We start from the raw sequence: 19,280 nt of genomic DNA on the forward strand, positions 1-19,280 counted from the left end.
GTTGGTGGGAGTGCAAACTCATTCAACCACTCTGGAAAGCAGTATGGTGGTTCCTCAAAAGACTAAACATAGAGCTCCCCTATGACCCAGCAATTCTACTACTGGGCATTTACTGGTCCAGATACAAGGACACACTATATCTACTAGCACAACAATGTTCATTGCAGCACTATTTACCATAGGTAAGATATGGAACCAATCCAGATACCCCTCAGTAGATGATTGGATCAACAAGATGTGGTATTCTATGCTGCCACAAGAAAGAACAATATACCATTTGTGAGGAAATGGAAAGACTTGGAAAAAATCCTAGTAAGTGATATAAGCCAGACCCAAAAGAATATAGGCTCAATGGTTTCCCTCATCTGTAATAATTAGTACACACCCAAAACTCTCCTAGCAGAGGATTATAATAGCTCATACCCTAGATACATAAAGCCATATAGGATGAGGCCAAATTAATGGACCTCCAGGACATGGAAACAAGAACTTAATTATAAGTGACTGTTACTCTTTATGAATTATGTTTTTCTCCCTTCTCTTGTGTTGCCCTTTGGTTAATCTCATATTGTTACTGTATCCCACTTTGGTACCTGATATATTATATAGATGTTTACCTGTTCATTTGAAATAGGAGGGGAAAAATGAGGTGCAAGGAAAGGAGGGAAATGGGGACAAAAACATAAGAAGAGATATCAATATATGAGAAGTAATGCAGCCTCTATCTGGCGAATATAGATGTAACCCCTCTGTACACTGAAATAATTTAAAAAAAAAAAGAAAAATACTGGGGGAAAAATGCCCCAAAGGTTAAAAAAACCTAGGAACATTCCTATGGGATGACCGTAGCGTAGGATAACTGTGATTATACCAATAGAGATTCAAAATTTGTGTTGAAACTTTCCTAGTCATCCTTTATAATAGTGGTAGTTGTGGTAGCAGTACTGGTGTGTGTGTGTGTGTGTGTGTGTGTGTGTGTGTGTGTGTGTGTGTGTGTGTGTGTGTGTGTTTCTGGAAATCAATTCCAGGGCCTCACACATGATAGGTAACTATTTACTGAGCTACACCTTTAAATCAGAAATGTGTGATTTTTAACTTCCCTTCCTGCAATTAAAATCTAAATCTTTCTTTAAAAAAAAAAGAAGAAAAGTATAACTAAGCTGTAATAACAAGGGCCAAATCATCTGGCCACAGCAGGAACTTTTCAGAAAAGTAGTTCTCACAAGATTAACAGAAAGGAAGCAAACTACTTTGACACTGAGAAAAAGGCACTTTCTCACTGTGATAAAAAAGGTGTGGTTCAAATAATAGAACACTATGCTCTGAGAGCTTGAGGTCCTGGGTTCAAGTTCTAGTTTCAGAATAAAAGGAACGAAAAGATAAGAGCAGGTTTTATAAGGGAAGACAAAAGTCAAGAGGTTAAATGTTACATTATATCATTTATATTGCTTGGTAGTATTTTTCACAGGAAAAACACAGACTATTTTTATCAGAATCACCTGGGCTTGGACCCCAATAGCTACTGAATCAGCATTTTAAGAGTGCAGCCAGGCATTTTTTTTAAGTTCCTAAGATTGTACCATGTTTTAACTATGCACCAACCAACATGAGCATAAATCCTAAACTAAATTATTTCTATCAGTCAGGCTCCTAAAGACAAGGTTTTGAGTAGTCTTGCCACCTTTATTTACCAGACCCAACCAGCTAATCACCGAAGGCCTAGTTCCTCAGTGTTGCAGTCAGGCTGCTCATTTGGGAGGTTTTATCTACAGGAATGATTGTATTATTAATTCATAAACATCTGCTGGCCAGAACACACCCATTCCTGATGTACATATGATCTGTGGGAATAGAGGGCAGGTTTCCCATGATTCTGGTGTGCCACCAAGGTATGGTATCTTCCAGACTGACATTTATAGCCTCTTGTTCTGCCTGTGCAATTGTTCTGGAATATTCTCCAGCTTCTCCTTCTAGTCACAGTGAAAGTCATTGCATTCCATTTAATGCTTTAGATTTGACCCAGAAATTTGAGTCTATTTTATTTAGTATTTGGAGACAGACTGGAGTTTGTGGTTATTCCTTGGACTGAACTTATCCATGAGGTATTTAGTGTTCCTGGTCTAGGCTGGAAGCAGAGTAGGCTTTGCTAGACAAATCTTATACTGAAATTGTGGGGTTGAGTCAGGTAAGTAGAGACTGCTTAGGGGTTGGTTTCATTGAATCAAAGCACTAATGGGAACCAAGAATAGTTGCTTACAGTATAAAATCAGATCTAATAGACATTAGGAAGGACACAGTGTTTGGGAGACATATAGGTTTCCTGGTGGGGACAAAGGGAAAATTTTTAAAGGGCAAAGCTACATAATCCCATCCAAGCTTTGGAAATTATACCCTACTCAGAAACTTCATTTACTACTACTAAACCTGAATGAAACCTGAAGTCAACCAAGAAAAGTGAGTGAACACTTTGTTCATTGCTTCCTTTACTCTCCTCATTCCAAAAAGGGTTTTTTTGTTTCCTTTTTTTTTTTTTTTTAGGATTCAACAGGTACTACCACATTTTTAGGATTCACCGCTGCAGGTTTTGTGGTATTCCAGGGAAATAAAAGAATCCATTTGATAAAATGGTGAGTATGTTTTCTGAAAACTAGTTTAACCATTTTTTAATCCCTCTTCCTTTCTTTGGCTTTTTAGGGCCATATCAAAAAGTATTCCTCATATTGATTGCTTTGATCACAAAGGGTTTCTCCACCTATGAATGAATGTCACCTGGGTTGTCCTCAGAGGGGAACTGAATTTGTCTAGCTGAAGAATTGGCGCAGAAGATCTATCCTCAGTGACTTTGCCTTAAGAGAGGGGTCAATATTTCCTTACTAGCAGCTTCTGCCAATCTGGCCAGTGTGGGCATGGGTACTGATGAAATCAGCTGCAAACATTTTGTGTCCCTGTAACAGAACACTCAGAGCTGGGTAATGTATAAAGAAAAAAGGTTTATTCTGGCTTACAATTCTAGTGGCTGGAAAATCTAGCTAGCACACCTGATAAGGGCCTCTTGGCTACCTCGCAACATGGAAGAAGACTAGAAGGGGAGTGGGCATGTCCAGAGGGCATGTGTGTGAGGAAAAGTAAGAATGACTAGGGAAGAGGGACCAGGGGTGCGCTCTCTTGGAAAGAATTAATTCACTCTGTGAGACCAACGCTAGTGTCCACAGAGGCCACAGAGGTGGCCATGACCCAGTTACTTCCTATCACCTTTTAAAACCTCACTGGTACCAAGCTGTCAGCATATGGAGCATCCAGCATGAGGAAGCATGAAAGTCTCAGAACCCTGTTTCCTCTTCCCCTTTGTTATCCAGGCCATCAGTGGCATTGCTTTTTGCAAAATGTTAAGCATGTTAATCATGGCACACACAAAAGGCACATACAAATAATAGGACTGGCTTGTATGGGAAGCAAAAGTCCTAGGGCCGGGAGTGTGGTCTAGTGATAGAGAACTCACCTACCATGCACAAAACCCTGGGTCTGATTCCTTGGTACCACATACACAGAAAAAGCCAGAAGTGGTGCTGTGGCTCAAGTGTCAGAGCACTAGCTTCGAGCAAAAAGTATCCAACGACAGTGCCCAGGCCCTGAGTTCAAGCCCCAGGACTGGAAAAAAAAAGAAAGGAAAGTCCTAGAGTCAAGGAAGTCTTGTGTCTCTTAATTTAGATGACCAACACACCATGAAAGATTCAGGTTTCCATCTTCTTCTCCACCATCTCCATTGTGGATTTTGTGCCACCATCAGGCTCTTAAGATGGCCAGACATAGAACACTAGCCTAAATGTCTTCACACTGCAGTGTCCAGAGCCTGGAGAACAGAAGTCCCTTCTATGTGTTTCCTTCTAAAATAAGGGCTAGTTTACCCAGCAGCCTCATAGAGACTTCCTATATATGTAGCTGCACAGAACTATGTTACATGGGCCTACTCAAACCAGTCCCTGCTGAGAGCAGAAACTCCATGCTTGAGCTGATCGTGTGAATACCATCCCAGGAAGACAATAATGTGCTTGAACACTTGACTTTGCAGAAGGGCAGTGTCTAACTGCCAGGAAAAGAAGTGTGCAGATGGAGAGGGATAAACAGCAGAGCCTGCAGCATCCCATCTAAAGGCAAAAGGGTTTTGCTCAAGACTGAGGAAGACCGAGCATTACAGGGGCATTGGAATATTGTGAAAGTGTGGTTTTGTTCATATCTACTGCTTGATTCCTTTTGTGGGGAGGATGTACTGAGGTTTGAACTCGGGTACTTGCACTTACTAGGCAGGTGTTGGTACCAATGAGCATTATCTGTACTGGTTATTTCTGACCTCATCTTCCTGCCTTAGATCAGGATCCTCTTTTCTTTTAGCTGGGGTGACAGGCATGTACCACCATCTCCAACTCGGGGTGAAGCGGAGATCTTGTGAACTTTTATTTGCTTGGACTCATTTTGAGCCATGATCTTCCTGATCTTAGCCTCTCAAGTCATTAGGATGACAGATGGGCTGGCAGCACCGAGCTTCTACTTCTTGCTGATGGCCCCTGACAGTCTTGTCACCCCCAGGATTTACTGGGCAGTGAGCTCATCCTGAAGACGCAAGGTCTGCACTGTGTGAAGTTCTTGATAGGCCAAAGGGTATCCACAAGCCTGTGGTAGAGAGGCTGTCTTTCAACTGGCCTGAACCTCCTTATTCTCAGAGCTATGATTCTCTTACCTGGAGACTTGCTTCCAACATATATATTTTTTTAAACCAAATCCTTCCCCTCTACCTTTTTGTTTTTAGTTGGTTGTGGAGCTTGAATTCAGGGCCTGGATGCTGTTCTTAAGTTTTACTGTTCACAGCTAGCATTCTTACCATTTTGACCAAAGCTCCCCTTCTGGTGTTTAATTAAAAATAAAAGTCTTGTGGGATTTCCGGCCCAGTCTGGCTTTCAACCATGATCCTAAGCCCAAGGAAGAAAAAGACTGGGAGACTTTTATCACCAAAAGTTCAGAAGTGGTGCTGTGGCTCAAGTGGTAAAGTGCCAGCTTTGAGTGAAAAAAACACTGGGAGTGTTTCCCAGGCCCTAAGTTCAAGCCCCAGTATGGACACAAACACACACACACACACACACACACACACACACACACACACACACACACATCCCTTTGGACAGCTTGTCATTCATTGGGTGGTACTTGCAATTGAGCCTTTCAAAAATTGTTCTGCAAACAGCATGAGGAGTGGAAATTTTTGTGTTATGGTGTGTGTGCTTCTTGGAGATGGATGGAGAAAGGAGAAAGTCAAGTATTTCAAAGCCATGCCATGCTTAATCACTGAATCATAAATAAACCATTTTCTTTCTACCTTGCAAAATGAACTGGCTAGCTACTATTGTGGTGCTTAAAACTCACAAGCACTCTTGAGGACATTAGAAGGAGGATATAGCTCAGAATAGATCATTGTGAGCTGTGAATGAATCCCTTCTTGGGGAGAAAATTATTGCACACTTAACGAGGCTTTTTATGGCTTATTAGACCTTCACCAATGGTAAGACGGTATCTTCTTACATTATAGTCTACTTGGCATAGGCCGATTCCCACAGGAGAGCTTGGTCCCCTAACCAATGGCCATATTTTCTTCCTTCTCACTCTGACATTTTCTTTCCTCAGGCCAGATGTCTGCAAATTGAAGTTTGAAGGGAAGACATTTTATGTGATTGGTACCCAGAAAGAGGTCAGACACTTTCTAACTACCTGTTGTTATGCATGCATGTGTAATGTACAAACATAAGAGGGAGGTTCAAGAATGGAGTATGCTTTTAGAATGGCAGTTCTCAAGGATTGCAGCTTTGCAGTATGATGTTAGCAGTAAGCTGAGAACCTTTGAGAGGTCAACAAAAAACTTGGTCAGCCCTAAGTTTCCCTGAGAAAAGCTGCCTATACTAATGTTGATTTCCCAGTCCTCGGGTAAACATGCTGGGAGCTCTCCCTACTTCTCTGTGTCAAAATATGGATTGATGAAACAAATGAAGGATACTTACAAAAGGAGATAGCAACTGATACTGGATAATCAAGGTCTCATGAATCTTAAAACAAAGGAGTTAGGAGATGCACACTGGTTCACCATCGTATGTATTTTGGAGAAGGCAATTACCAAAATATTAAACTTCATAGATAGCTCTGATCTTAGTAAATGTTCTTGGGATTTTGTTGTTGTTGTTTTGTTGCTGTTTTGATATGTTTTGTTTTACTGTTCCAGTCTGGGGCTTGATCTCAGGGAACCTTAGCACTGTCCTTTAGCTTCTCAAGGCTGGTGCTCTACCACTCGAGGCTCACCTCCATTTCCAGATTTTTGATAGTTAATTGGAGGTAAGAGTCTTATAGACGTCCGTACCTACATCGTGATCCTCAGATCTTAATCTCCTGAGGATCTAGGATTACAGGCATAAACCACCAACGACTTGGTTTACTAGGTGTTCTTGAGCCTGGCTATTAGCTCAAGTACTAGTTATCCAAGGTGCAAATAATATCTTAGACTAATCCCAGTTTCATAAAGGCAAATGATGCCTGGACTGTTAAGCAGAATTGGGAAGCTCATTTATTTTCTCTTTAAATTTGTTTTATTATAAAGGTGATATACAGAGGGGTTGCAGGTACATAAGTCAAGTAGTGATGACATTTCTCCTCTCCCTTATTTTTTGCCAATTTTTCTCTTCCTGATCTCTTCCCTCCAAGTTGTAAAGCTCATTTCCAACATAATGTTTAGTATCAGTATTGAATTGGTCTCCCTGTTGTCCCACTGTTTCAGTGATTCCCCTTACCCTCCTCTAATAAGATAAAGTTATACGCAAAACAAAGGGTACAGAAATCAGAAAAGTAACAACAGAGAATAAATCAAAGGGAAAAAAGAAAGAAAAAAAGAACTGCAAACAGTACAATAAAAAAATCTCTTATTGAAGGAGCAAGTACAAGAATCACATGATTGTCTCAATATATACAGAAAAGGCATTTGACAAGATCCACACCCCTTTATGCTAAAAGCTCTGGAGAAACTAGGAATACATGGAACATTCCTCAGTATAATAAAGGCTGTGTATGACAAACTCACAGCTAGCCTTATACTTAATGGTGAAAAGCTAAAGCCATTCCCTCTAAAATCAGGAACGAGACAACGATGCCCACTCTCTCCATTCATCTTTAACATAGTATAAGAATTCCTAGCTAGAGTAATAAGGCAAGAAGCAATCATAAAGGGGATCCAAATAGGGAAAGAGGGAGTGAAATTTTCCCTCTTTGCAGATGACATGATTCCTGTATTTAAAGAACCCTATAGACTCCACTCCCACGCTACTTGATCTGATTCAAAACTTTGGCAAGGTATCAGGGTATAAAATTAACCCTCAAAATCAATTGCCTTCCTCTATGCCAATAGTGAGAGGAACAAGGCAACAATCAGGAAAGCATCTCCTTTTGCAATAGCCTCAAACAAAATAAAGTACCTAGGAATTATCTTAACTAAGAATGAAAAGGACCTTTTTGATGAAAACTTTAAAACCCTGAAAAAGGAAATTAAAGCAGAACTGAGGAAATGGAAAAAAACTCCCATGCTCCTGGATTGGAAGAATTAACATCACGAAAATGGCAGTCTTGCCAAGGGCTATCTACAAATTCAACACAATATCCATCAATATCCAAATGTGATTCTTTAAAGAAATAGAAGAGGCAATCCAAAATTTCATATGGAATAATAAAAGACTCCGTATAGCAAAAATAATTCTTAGCAGAAAGAACAGCGCTGGAGGAATTTCAATACCAAACTTTAGACTCTATTACAGAGCTCTAGTGACCAAAACAGCTTGGTATTGACAGAAAAACAGGCCTGAAGACGAATGGAATAGAACTGAGGACCCAGATATTAACCCACAGGCATATGGCCACCTAATCTTTGATAAGGGAGCAAAAACAAAAAAATAGAATGGAAGAAAGACAGCCTTTTCAACAAGTGGTGCTGGCAGAACTGGTTAAGCACCTGCAGAAAACAAAAGTTGGATCCTTCTTTGTCACCCTGCACCAGAATTAACTCCAAATGGATCAAAGACCTCGAGGTGAAAGCCAACACAGTGAAAACTTTACAAGAAGGAATAGGAGATACACTAGGCCTCCTTGGCACAGGTCAAAATGTTCTTAATAAGGACCAAGAATCACAACAAATCAGAGAAAGTCTGGATAAATGGGACTGCATTAAACTGTAGAGCTTCTGTAGTAGCTTCTGTAGCTAGCAAATTAACTAGAAAGCCTACAGAGTGTCCCTACAATGGACAAAGGCCTCATATCTAAAATATATCTACAGCTCAAAAAATTGAATCACTCCAAAACTGATCTAAAAAGAAACAACCATCCCTTTAAAAGGTGGGCCAAAGACTTAGAGTCTTTTCTGAAGAAGAAATAAGAATGACCTATAGACAAATGAAGAAATGCTCAACATCCCTGGCCATAAAAGAAATGCAAATCAAAACAACTCTAAGATTCCACCTCACTCCAGGTAGAATGATCAGGATCAGGAAAACTAATAACAACAGATGCTGGAGGGGATGTGGCCAGGAGGGATCACTACTACACTGCTGGTGGGAGTGCAAACTCATCCAACCACTATGGAAAGCAGTATGGCAGTTACTCAAAAGACTAAACATAGAACTCCCCTTTGACCCAGCAATTTCACTACTTGGCATCTATCCACTCGTCCAGAAACAAGGACATACTAAATCCACTAGCACAATGATGTTCATTGCAGCACAACTTACCATAGCAAACATATGGACAAACCCCAATGCCCCTCAGTTGATGATGGGATAAACAAGATGTGGTATTTATACACAATGGAATTCTGTGTTGCTGTCAGAAAGAACAACATTGCCCCATTTGTGAGGAAATGGAAAGACTTGGAAAAAATCATATTAAGTGAAGTAAGCCAGACTCAAAGGAACATAGGCTCGATAGTTTCCCTCATTTGTCATAATCAGTAGAAACCTTGGGCTCTCCTAGCAGAGATTTACAATAGAACAAAACCTTAATACATAAGGCCATATAGGACGATGCTAAATGAAAGGACTTCCAGGATATAGAAACAAAAGCCATATAATGAGTGATTGTTGTCCTTAATGAACTATGTTATATCTCATCTTTTTTGCTGTCCCTTGGTTATCTCATATTGTTACAGTATTTCTCCTTGTTATCTGATATATTGTATATATGCGTATTTGGTTATTTGAAGTCAGATAGGGAAGGGAGGAAAATAAGATGAGGGGTGGGGGTGGGGGGAGGGAAATGGGGACCAAGACATGAGAAAGGGTATCAATGTATGTGACTTAATGCACCTTCTATCTGGTGAATATAATGTAACCTTTCTATTAATTACAATACAAATATATGAAAAAAATCTCTTGTTGAAAAACATGGGAAGGAGCATCAATATTCAAGAATTAATGTACCCACTATCTGATGAATGTAACTGTAACCCCTCTATACATCATCCTGATAGTAAAATACAATTAAAAAATCCTCATGTTTTCATTTTTTGGAGTTCATTTTGATATCATTTTGTATGATCATTTGCACCCAGCTCTTGTGGTCTTCTCCTAAGGATATCTTAGACATGTTCTAGTTATTACAAATGAGGGAAACCATTCAGCCTATGTTTCTTTGGGTCTGACTTACTTTACTTAATGTCATTTCTTTCTATTTCCTTAAGAATGGGGCAGATGTCATTCTTTCTGATGGAAGCATAAAATATCATTATATATATATATATATATACACCACATTATCTTGATCCATTTATCTATTCAGGGGCTCCTGATTTGAGTCCATTTCTTTCCTTTTTCTTTTTCTTTTTTTTGGTTGTGGGGCTTGAACCCTGGACCTGGGCACTGTCCTTGAGTTATTCAGCTCAAGGCTATTGCTTTACCACTTTGAGCCACAACACTACTTTCAGTTTTCTGATGGTTAATTGAAGAGTCTCAAGGACTCTCATGGCCAGGCTGTCTTTGAATCACAATCCTCACACCTCAGCCTCTTGAGTACCTAGGATTACAGCTATGAGCCATCAGTGTCCAGCTTGATTCCATATCTTAGCTATGGTAAACAATGCGCAGTGAACATAGTTGTGCTGGTGGCTTTAGTGTAACCTAATTTGAGGTCAATTGGGTAAATTCCCAGGAGTAGGGTTTCTGGATCATAGGGAAGCTCTATGTTTAGTCTTGTGAGTAACCTCCAAACTACTTTCCAGAGTGGTTGAACAAGTTTACATTCTCACGAACAGTGTAGCCGTGTTCCTTTTTGATCCCATCCTCACTAGCATCTGCTATTAGTTTTTTTTATAATGGCCATTCTAACTGGGGTGAGATGGAATCTCAATGTGGTTTCCATTTGCATTTCTTTTCCTCCTCCTCCTCCTCCTCCTCCTCCTCCTCCTCCTCCTCCTCCTCCTCCTCCTCCTCCTCCTCCTCCTCCTCCTCTTCTTCTTCTTCTTCTTCTTCTTCTTCTTCTTCTTCTTCTTCTTCTTCTTCTTCTTCTGTCAGTGATGTGGCTTGAGCTCTGGGTTTGGGCACTGTCACTAACCTCTTCAGCTCAAGGCTACCACCCTACCTCTTGAGCCACAGCTCCACTTCTGCTTTTCTATGATAAATTGGAGATAAAGTATCCCATGGACTTCAGTGCCTGGGCAGACTGTGAAACAGAGTAGCTAGGATTACAGGCGTGAGCCACTGCACCTGGCTTTGCATTTCTTTTATGGCCAGAGATATTGAACATTTCTTCATGTGTCTATTGGCCATTCTTATTTCCTCTTCAGAGAAATCTCTTTTAATTTTTTTGCTCACTTATTAATGGTGGGGGTGGTTGTTTCTTTGATGCTTCACTAGTGAAGATCTTCTCCCAACCTGTGGGCTTTCTGTTTATTCCTAGCTTTGCCATGCAGAAGCTCTGCAGTTTAATTCAATTCCATTTATCTAGGCTTTCTTTGATTTGTTGTGTTTCTGGATCTTTATTTGGGAAGTTTCAACTGTGCCCCCATCCCTTCTTGTAATATTTTTAGAATTTCTGTTTTTACCTAGTGGTAATTTGAAATTGGAATTTGATTCTGTTTCAGGGTGATATGTGAGGATCTAACTTCAGTTTTCTATACATGTATGGCCAATTCTGCAGCACTATTTCTTGAAGAGGCCATCTTTCTTCCATCCTGTGATTTTAGCTTTCTTATCATATATTAGTTGGTTATAGATCTGTGGGATCATTTCTGGATCTTTGATTCTATTCCATTGGTCTTCAGGCCCGTTTTTGTGCTAATGAGTTGTTTTTATTAATATAGTACTGTTTTTCCTGCTACACGTTGTTTTTGCTATACAGTCTTCTGTTATTCCACATGAATTTTTGGTTTGTTTCTTCTTTATCATTGAAGAATGTTGTTGGGATTTTGATGGATATTGCATTGGATTTGTAGATAGCTTTAATTTCCCTTTTCAGGTTTTTAGAGCTTTCACCTTAGAGGACCTTCATGTCTTTGGTTAAGTTAATTGCTAGATATTTTATTTTTGTGGCTATTACAAAAGGAGTTGCTTTCCTAAGTTTAGCTTTGCTATTCTCATTGTTGGCATAGAGAAAAATCTACTGATTTTTTGTGGATTGACTTTATACCCTAATACTTTGCCAAAGTTCTGGATTAGCTCAAGTAACTTGGGAGAGGAGCCTATAGAGTTCTTTAAATATAGGATCATGTCATCTGCAAAAAGGGAGAATTTTACTTCTTTCCCTCTCTGGATGCCATTTATGTGTGTTTGTCTCTTGTTTTATTGCTCTGGCTAGGAATTCCAATACTATATTGAAGAGGAATGGAGAGTAGACATCCTTGCCTCATTCCCAATTTTAGAGGAAATGCTTTTAACTTTAATTATAATGCTGGCTATCCATGTCATATATAACTTTTATTATGGAGGAATGTTCCATCTATTCCTAGCTTGGGAAGCTCATTTCTTTTTTAAAAAAGATTTAAATCAGACACTGTATTGCACACTTGCCAACTCAACACCTGGGAGGCTCATGCCAAAAGATCTGGGGTGTGAAACCATACCAGGCTACCTAGGCAGTTCACTGGCAGCGTGGGCTACATAGTGTGGCTCTACCTCATGAGGGAAAAAAGAAGAGAGACAGAGTGTATATAGATTAATAATGTCTGCAGGTGGTCTGAGGGTGGGATATTAGTTCAACAACACTTTAAAGAACATAGTAATATAAGTTGCTTCAAATCTGTGTGGTAGGAGGTAGAATACAAATCAGTAAATTCCTTACAGAAAAATGTAAATGATGAACTATTTAACATGCCCTTTCTTTCTTTTTTTTTTAATTAGAAAAAAGCCATGTTGGCATTCCATACTTCAACACCAGCTGCCTGCAAACATCTTTGGAAGTGTGGGGTAGAAAATCAGGCCTTTTATAAGTAAGTAGCTTTTATTCACTTAATCATAGGTTTTAAAAGTACTCATGGAGCACTTGATGTTTTACAAATGGCTGCATATTCATTTCTATTAATACATGTCTTCTTTAGTATGTGGAAGTGAACTATAAATTTGGTTATTGTTAGCCTGACAGAGTCCTAAACTCTCTTAGGTGTTTCCATTATACAAGTGACTCACATGTATATTCCCTTACCTCAAAACACATCTTAAGACAGAATTTAGTGGAGCTGTGGCTGAAATGATAGAGTGCTAGCATTGAGCATAAAAGCTCAGAAACAAAGCCTAGCTCTGAATTCAAGCCCAAGTACTGGTGCGCGCACACACACACACACACACACACACACACACACACACACACACACACACACACACACACCTCTCCTTCAGGTCCACTGTATTGTTCTGCCTTTCATATGGATTAACAATCCCTAACATTCCTACTGACTTGAGATTGGCCAGAATCTGTTGCTCCTCCTCTAGTACCCTAGAATCATCACTGACCCTTCAGTAGAAAGAAAGACGTTGCTTATTATGACCCTACTTTCTCATCTGTAGTATGGAAGAACAGAAATTCTGCTGTGCCTTTGTGTATCCCTGTGTCCTAAGAGTAATGAGCATGGTTTTACTTTTGGCCACTCACTAGCAGTGTGGCCTAGGAAAATCCCTGGTCAATTCTTTGGTCCTCGTCTTTATCTTACATTTGTCAAAGGCAATGGTACTAACCTGCCTTGCAGTACCCAGTTCTGCAAGGCACAGTAAGTAGGAGTAAGTGACAGCAGTTGCTAGATCTCTTGTTTACCTAAAAATGATGATTTGGTTCTGATTACTCTACAGATGCATGTCCCAACCCTCTTGACTCTTATAGAGCTCTGACTATGTTCGCCTCATGGTAGGAGATGGGGTCTGCAATCTCTGCTTTCTCCATTCTTTTCCAGGAAGAAGAGGCTCTACTCTTCTTCTAGCTTTCCCTAGCACAGCTGGCCCTAGTTTCAGATGGCAGAACAGGCCCACTGTGCTTGCTTCCTGGGCTGGGGGTAGGGGTTCACCTCTTCCATTTTCATTTCATCTGCCTTGGGAGCATGAAGCCAATGGATGGTGCCTGCCTACAAATTCCCTCCAGTAATTAGAAGGCATGAATGTGCTGTTGGTGTCAGCTGGCTCTGGGCCATGGATCTGGCTGGGAAGACCTTGTTCTGAGATTTTCTGTTTGGGAACAAAGCCCAGAAGCAGCAGTCCTGACTTTCTTAGCCTACTCCAGACCTTAGGAGATTCCAACACACACTTAGACAGCATTTCAGAGCTTCCTTTATGTCAGGTATGCTATAGATACCGCTGGCAGCTCTGGGGTGCTGCTTCTGTTGCTGGGTCACTGAAGTCCCAAGCATTTCATTCAAAGCTTTTATCTCACATCTGTTTGAAGCTGTGTGCTATGCCTACTTAGTGTGGAGTTGTGTGCAGGGGAGAAAGGCCATTCCAAAAACATTCTCACTTGCAAGTTGCAGTGCTAGAGGAAAAATAAATGCAAAAACTAAAACTAAAAAGACCCCAACCTGGCTCCAGCCTGGCTCCCAGTGCTGAGGAATCCCCAGTTCAATGAGTGCATAAATTCCCTTATTATAATATGCGCCATGATATATACGTATATATATTCTTTCTCCCCCCCTCTCTCTCTTTGTGTCTCTCTCTCTCTCTCTCTCTCTCTCTCTCTCTCTCTCTCTCTCTCTCTCTCTCTCTCTCTCTCTCTCTCTCTCTCTTTCTCTCGTTCTCTCTGTGCTGGGGTTTGAACTCAAGGCCTGACACTTGCTCAGCTTGCTTGCTCAGCTAGCACTCTACTGCTTAAAATCACACCTCTAGCTCTGCTTTTATCTGCCGATTTTGGAGGTGAAGCCTCACAGACTTTTCTGCCCAGACTGGCTTAGAAACAGGACTCCCCAGATCTCAGTCTTCTGAGTAGCTAGGATTGCAGGCTTGAGCTACCATCAACCAGAACCTGGTAAATTTATGTATCTGTAATAAGTTTTCCTAAGATGCTGTAGGCAGGTCCACTTGTTGAATGACAAGATTCACAATCTTGATAATACATCACAATCACCAGTGGAGCTTTCACAAAAAAATTTTACCCATGCCTTGGGTTCTTGGATCCTACCCCAGACCCAATTAAATCAGAATCTGAATTCTCAATAAGATTTATATATGAATACTCATCATAACATTATTCCGAATAGTGAAAAAGTAGAAATATCCCAAATATCCACATGCAAACTGAAGGTGTAAACTACTCCCAAACCAGGAAAGAACAGAGCTTAGCTGTGTTTGGGGAAGCCATTAAAATGCATCACAGTTGGCAGAGCTGGAGGCAGGGTGAAGATGCCTCCAGGGGTAAGGGTCAGAACAGAGAAGAAAGCAGGAACAAATGGGACCTCTTGGTGATGAAATGTTGTTCAGCTATTAGAAGGATTTAAGTACTGGGCCATGCTACAACGTGGGTGAGTCTTGAAATCACTGCACTAAATGAAACAAACCATTTGCACAATACCAGAATGCATGATTACTATGAGAAAAAATGTATAGAACAGGTGAATCAAATATGAAAACATCACTGTCACCCAGAAATTGCTCCTAAGATCCCTTGACTAATATTCTGGAATTTGTCAGAAATACCAACTCTGGGTCTGGGTCTGAACTAGATCCCAGACTTACAGGATTGGAAATCTGTGTATTCAAAAGTCTTTGGATGACTCTGGTCTCACTGCAGTTTCAGAGCCTTTCCAGCTTCTTTCAAATGAACATGTCAATGTACTGCATTTGTCAGTGCTCCAGGTTCCTTATGGAAAAATGGTTATCTTCCTTCTTGGGAGAGAGAGGTGTGGGAAAAAGTTGAAGATGTTTTGGGTAGTACACAGCCCGTAGTAACTTTTTCAATACTAACAAGTGCTGTTATTATTTCAAAAACCCTAAAGTATGCTTTCCGTAGGCCATTGTACTGTTAATTCTAGAGGTGATCTTTTGGAACAATACTCAACACCCCCACTCACTTCCAGCATGGCTATACTATGAAGTAGGAGGTACTAGATGAGAAACTGAGACTATGATAAAGGGATGTGAGTCCTACAGGGATTTATCTGTGTTGTGTTTCCCTGTGGGGTGAGATGTTTGGACACAGACATGCTTCTGGGCAGGGATTCTGTGAGGGGAGTTGGAAGGAACTGGTACAAGCAGGCAGGTGAGAAGGCAGAAGATGGAGGAGAGTTACTATTCTAACTAGGTTAAGTGAGAAGAGGCCTTCCTTGGGGTTGCTGATTTGGAGACTTGGCTTTGGTTATTCCATAGAGAAAAGGCAAGGGGCAGATTCAGAAGGGGTTATTTATATGTGTCCCATTTTTTATATCATTCATCTGTAGTGGGGCATCTGCACTATTGTGAATAGAGCAGAGATGAACATGATTGGGCGGGTGTCCTTATCATATCCTGGGTTATGATGTTCAGGGTACATTCCCAGGAATGGTATGGCTGGATTGTAGGAAAGGTCTATTTTTAGTTTATTGAGAAACCTCCCAACTGCCTTCCAGAGTGGCTGTACTGGTTTCCATTCCCACCAACAGAGCAGTAGGGTTCCTCTTTCTCCACATCCCTGCCAGCATCTGTCATTGTCTGAGTTCAGAATATTGGCCATTCTGATGGGGGTGAGATGCCATCTTAGGGTTGTTTTTATTTCCATTTCCTTTATGACCATGGGTGATGAGCATTTTGTCATATGAGTTTCTTTGCAATTTTAACCCCTTCCTTTGATAAATCTCTATTTCCCTTGCCCATTTAGTGATCGGCTTGTTAGGTTTGGGGGGTTAGTTTCTTGAGTGCCCTGTAAATATTGAGTATTAAGCAATTAATTGTCTGATGTATTATTGGCAAATATCTTTTCCCAGTTGGTTTGCTCTCTTTATTTTTAGGTAGTCCCACTTGTCAAGTCTCTCTCCAATCTGTTGTGACCCTGGGACTCTGTTCAAGAAGTTTTTGCCTGTACCTATGAGTTCCAGTGTCTCTCCTACTCTGTTGCATACCAGCTTCAGGGTTTCAGGTCTGATATTGAGGTCTTTGATCCATTTTGAGGTAATGTTTGTGCATGCGACAGGCTGAGATCAATTTTTAGTTTTCTGCATGTGGCTATCCAGTTTTTCCAGCACCAATAATTGAAGAGGCTGTGTTTATTCCATTGTAGATCTCTGGCACCTTTGTCAAATATAAGTTGACTGTAGGTATGTGGTTTTATTTTTGAATTTTTTATTCTGTTCTATTGATCTTCTGGTCTATTTTTGTGCTAATACCAAGCTGTTTTTGTTATTATGGCTCTATAGTGGAGTTTGAAGTCTCACATTGCTCTTTCTGCCTAGAATTGCTTTGGCTATTCTAGGTCTTTTGTGGTTCCATGTGAACCTTTGGATTATACCTTTTATTTCAGTAAAGTATGTCCTTGAGATTTTGACTGGGATTACATTGAAATCATATATCAATTTTGGCAGTATGGCCTTTTTACTATGTTGGTTCTCCCTATCCATGAACATGGGATATCTTTCCATTTCTTGGTATCCTCTTTGGTTTCTTCTTTTAGATTTTTGTAGTTTTCATGAAATAATTCCTTTACATCTTTGGTTAGGTTAATTCTTAAATATTTTGTTCTTTTGGGGCTACTGCAAATGGAATCATTTTCTTAATTTCTCCTTCTGTTTGTATGTTGTTGGTGTACAGAAAAGCTACTGACTTTTGCAGATTGATTTTGTTTCTTGCCACTTTGCCAAAGTGGTTTATTAGTTCTAGGAGTTTGGGAGTGGAATTCATTGGGTCGTTCAGGTATAGGATCATGTCATCCTATAGGGATAGTTTGATTTCTTCTTTCCATATGTGGATCCCTTTGATGTCCTTCTCTTGCCTTATTGCTCTGACTAATGGTTCCAGCACTATATTGAAAAGAAGTGGAGAGAGTGGGCAGCCCTCTCTTCAGAAGGGGTTGTAAAAAGGGAGAAGAGAATGAAGGCAGGTGGGGAAGGGAGGAACCTATTCTGCAAGGAGCAAGCACCCTATCAGGTGCTTTCAAGCCACTTAATCTCATGTGCCCTTCCTCTGAGCACTATGAAGTAAGTGGAACCCACTCCCCTGAAAATATATAACAACCAGGGCCACTCAGCTGGTGAGCGTCACCTCTTAGCTTGCTTGGAGGTGCAGTCTTGCAGAGGCAAGTAGGTTAAGTCGGAGTGGTTAGTTGAAATAGAGGCCTTGTCCAAACCCTCTGAGCTGCAATCTTTTTTTTGTTGTTTGTTTGTTTCAGTACTGTGTTTGAACTCAGGGCCTGGGTAGTGTCCCTGAGTTTCTTTTGCTCAAGGCTAGCATTCTCTCACTTGAGCCACAGTGCCATTTGCAGCTTTTTCTGTTTATGTGGTACTGAGGAAGGGCACCCAGGGCTTCATGCATGCCAGGCAAGCATTCCCTGAGTTGTAATCTTGAGTGATCAAGCCTGAGATCTAGTGTTTTAAAATCAACTTAATTATCTGTGTGTGTGTGTGTGTGTGTGTGTGTGTGTGTGTGTGTGTGTGTGTGTGTGTGCCAGTCCTAGGGCTTGAATTCAGGGCCTGCTTGGGCACTATCCCTGACCTGTTTTTCTCAATAGTGGCACTGTACCACTAGAGCCACAGCTCCACCTCTAGATTTTTTGGTGGTTAATTGGAGGTAAGAGTCTCACAGACCTTCTCACCTAGGCTGGCTTTCAACTATAATCCTCAGATCTGAGACTCCTGAATAATTAGAATTAGAGATGTGAAACGCTGGTTCCCAGCTTAATTATCATTTTTATATAGACATAATATTTGTACATCTTTATGTGGCCTGTACATAGTGTCTATAGATCACATCAGCATAATAAGAACTTGTATCTCATCAAATATTAGACATTCCTATGTGCTGAAAACTTTGGAATCTTTGTGTTATTTTGAGGAATATCATGATTTTACACTCAATAGTTACTGAACTGAGAAATAGTAAGCTATAACAAATCCTTCCTATTTAACTGAGTTTTGGTGCTTCTTATCAATTTAACTTATTTTTTCCATATAATTTTTATTGTAATTAATAGAAGGGTTACATTACATTCGCCAGATGGAAGGTGCATGACTTCACATACATTGATACCCTTTCTCATGTCTTGGTCCCCATTTCCCTCCCCCCACCCCCACCCTCATCTTGTTTTCCTCCCTTTCCTATCCAATTTCAAATAACCAAATACACATATATCCAATATATCAGATAACAAAGTGAAATACTGTAACAATATGAGATAACCAAGGGAAAGCAAAAGAGATGAGAGATAACATAACGGACAAAGGCCTCGTATCTAAAATATATCAACAGCTCCAAAAATTGAATCACTCCAAAACTACTTCTTTTTAAATATTTATTTCTGTTTATCTAATTTTTTGTGTCTATATTGTGATTTGAACTCAGGATCTCAAGCTTTCTTACTTGACCTTTATACCCAAGGTTGGCACTCTACCACCTGAAACACACTTCTACTTTTCCTAGTTGATTGGAGATAAGATCTCATGAACTTTTCTTCTGGGGCTAGTTTCAAACCAGATTCTCCTGGTAGCCTCTTGAGTAGCTAGAATTACAGTGTGAGCCTGTAGCACTTGGTTTCTAATATTATTTATTAAATTGTAATTATTAATAATATATACTGATTCTGAAATGAATGGAAGGAACCTGAAGTCCTTTTTGTTGGTT

At 40.2% G+C, this 19,280-nt stretch overlaps 1 protein-coding gene across 4 annotated transcripts in view; it reads left to right on the plus strand.

Annotated features, from left to right (window-relative positions):
• Positions 1 to 19,280, plus strand: part of Frmd3 (FERM domain containing 3) — a 281,531-nt gene that overhangs the window by 217,148 nt on the left and 45,103 nt on the right. For all 4 annotated transcript variants that reach the window (XM_090329478.1, XM_090329480.1, XM_090329479.1 and 1 more), the window contains 3 exons: positions 2,539 to 2,627; positions 5,674 to 5,737; positions 12,405 to 12,493. In XM_090329478.1, the coding sequence (XP_090185604.1) occupies positions 2,539 to 2,627; positions 5,674 to 5,737; positions 12,405 to 12,493 (242 nt within the window). The remainder of the gene's footprint in view (positions 1 to 2,538; positions 2,628 to 5,673; positions 5,738 to 12,404; positions 12,494 to 19,280) is intronic.

Source organism: Megascapheus bottae, chromosome 3, assembly GCF_031878675.1.
Source record: "Megascapheus bottae isolate mThoBot1 chromosome 3, mThoBot2.hap1, whole genome shotgun sequence".
NCBI lineage: Eukaryota > Metazoa > Chordata > Mammalia > Rodentia > Geomyidae > Megascapheus > Megascapheus bottae.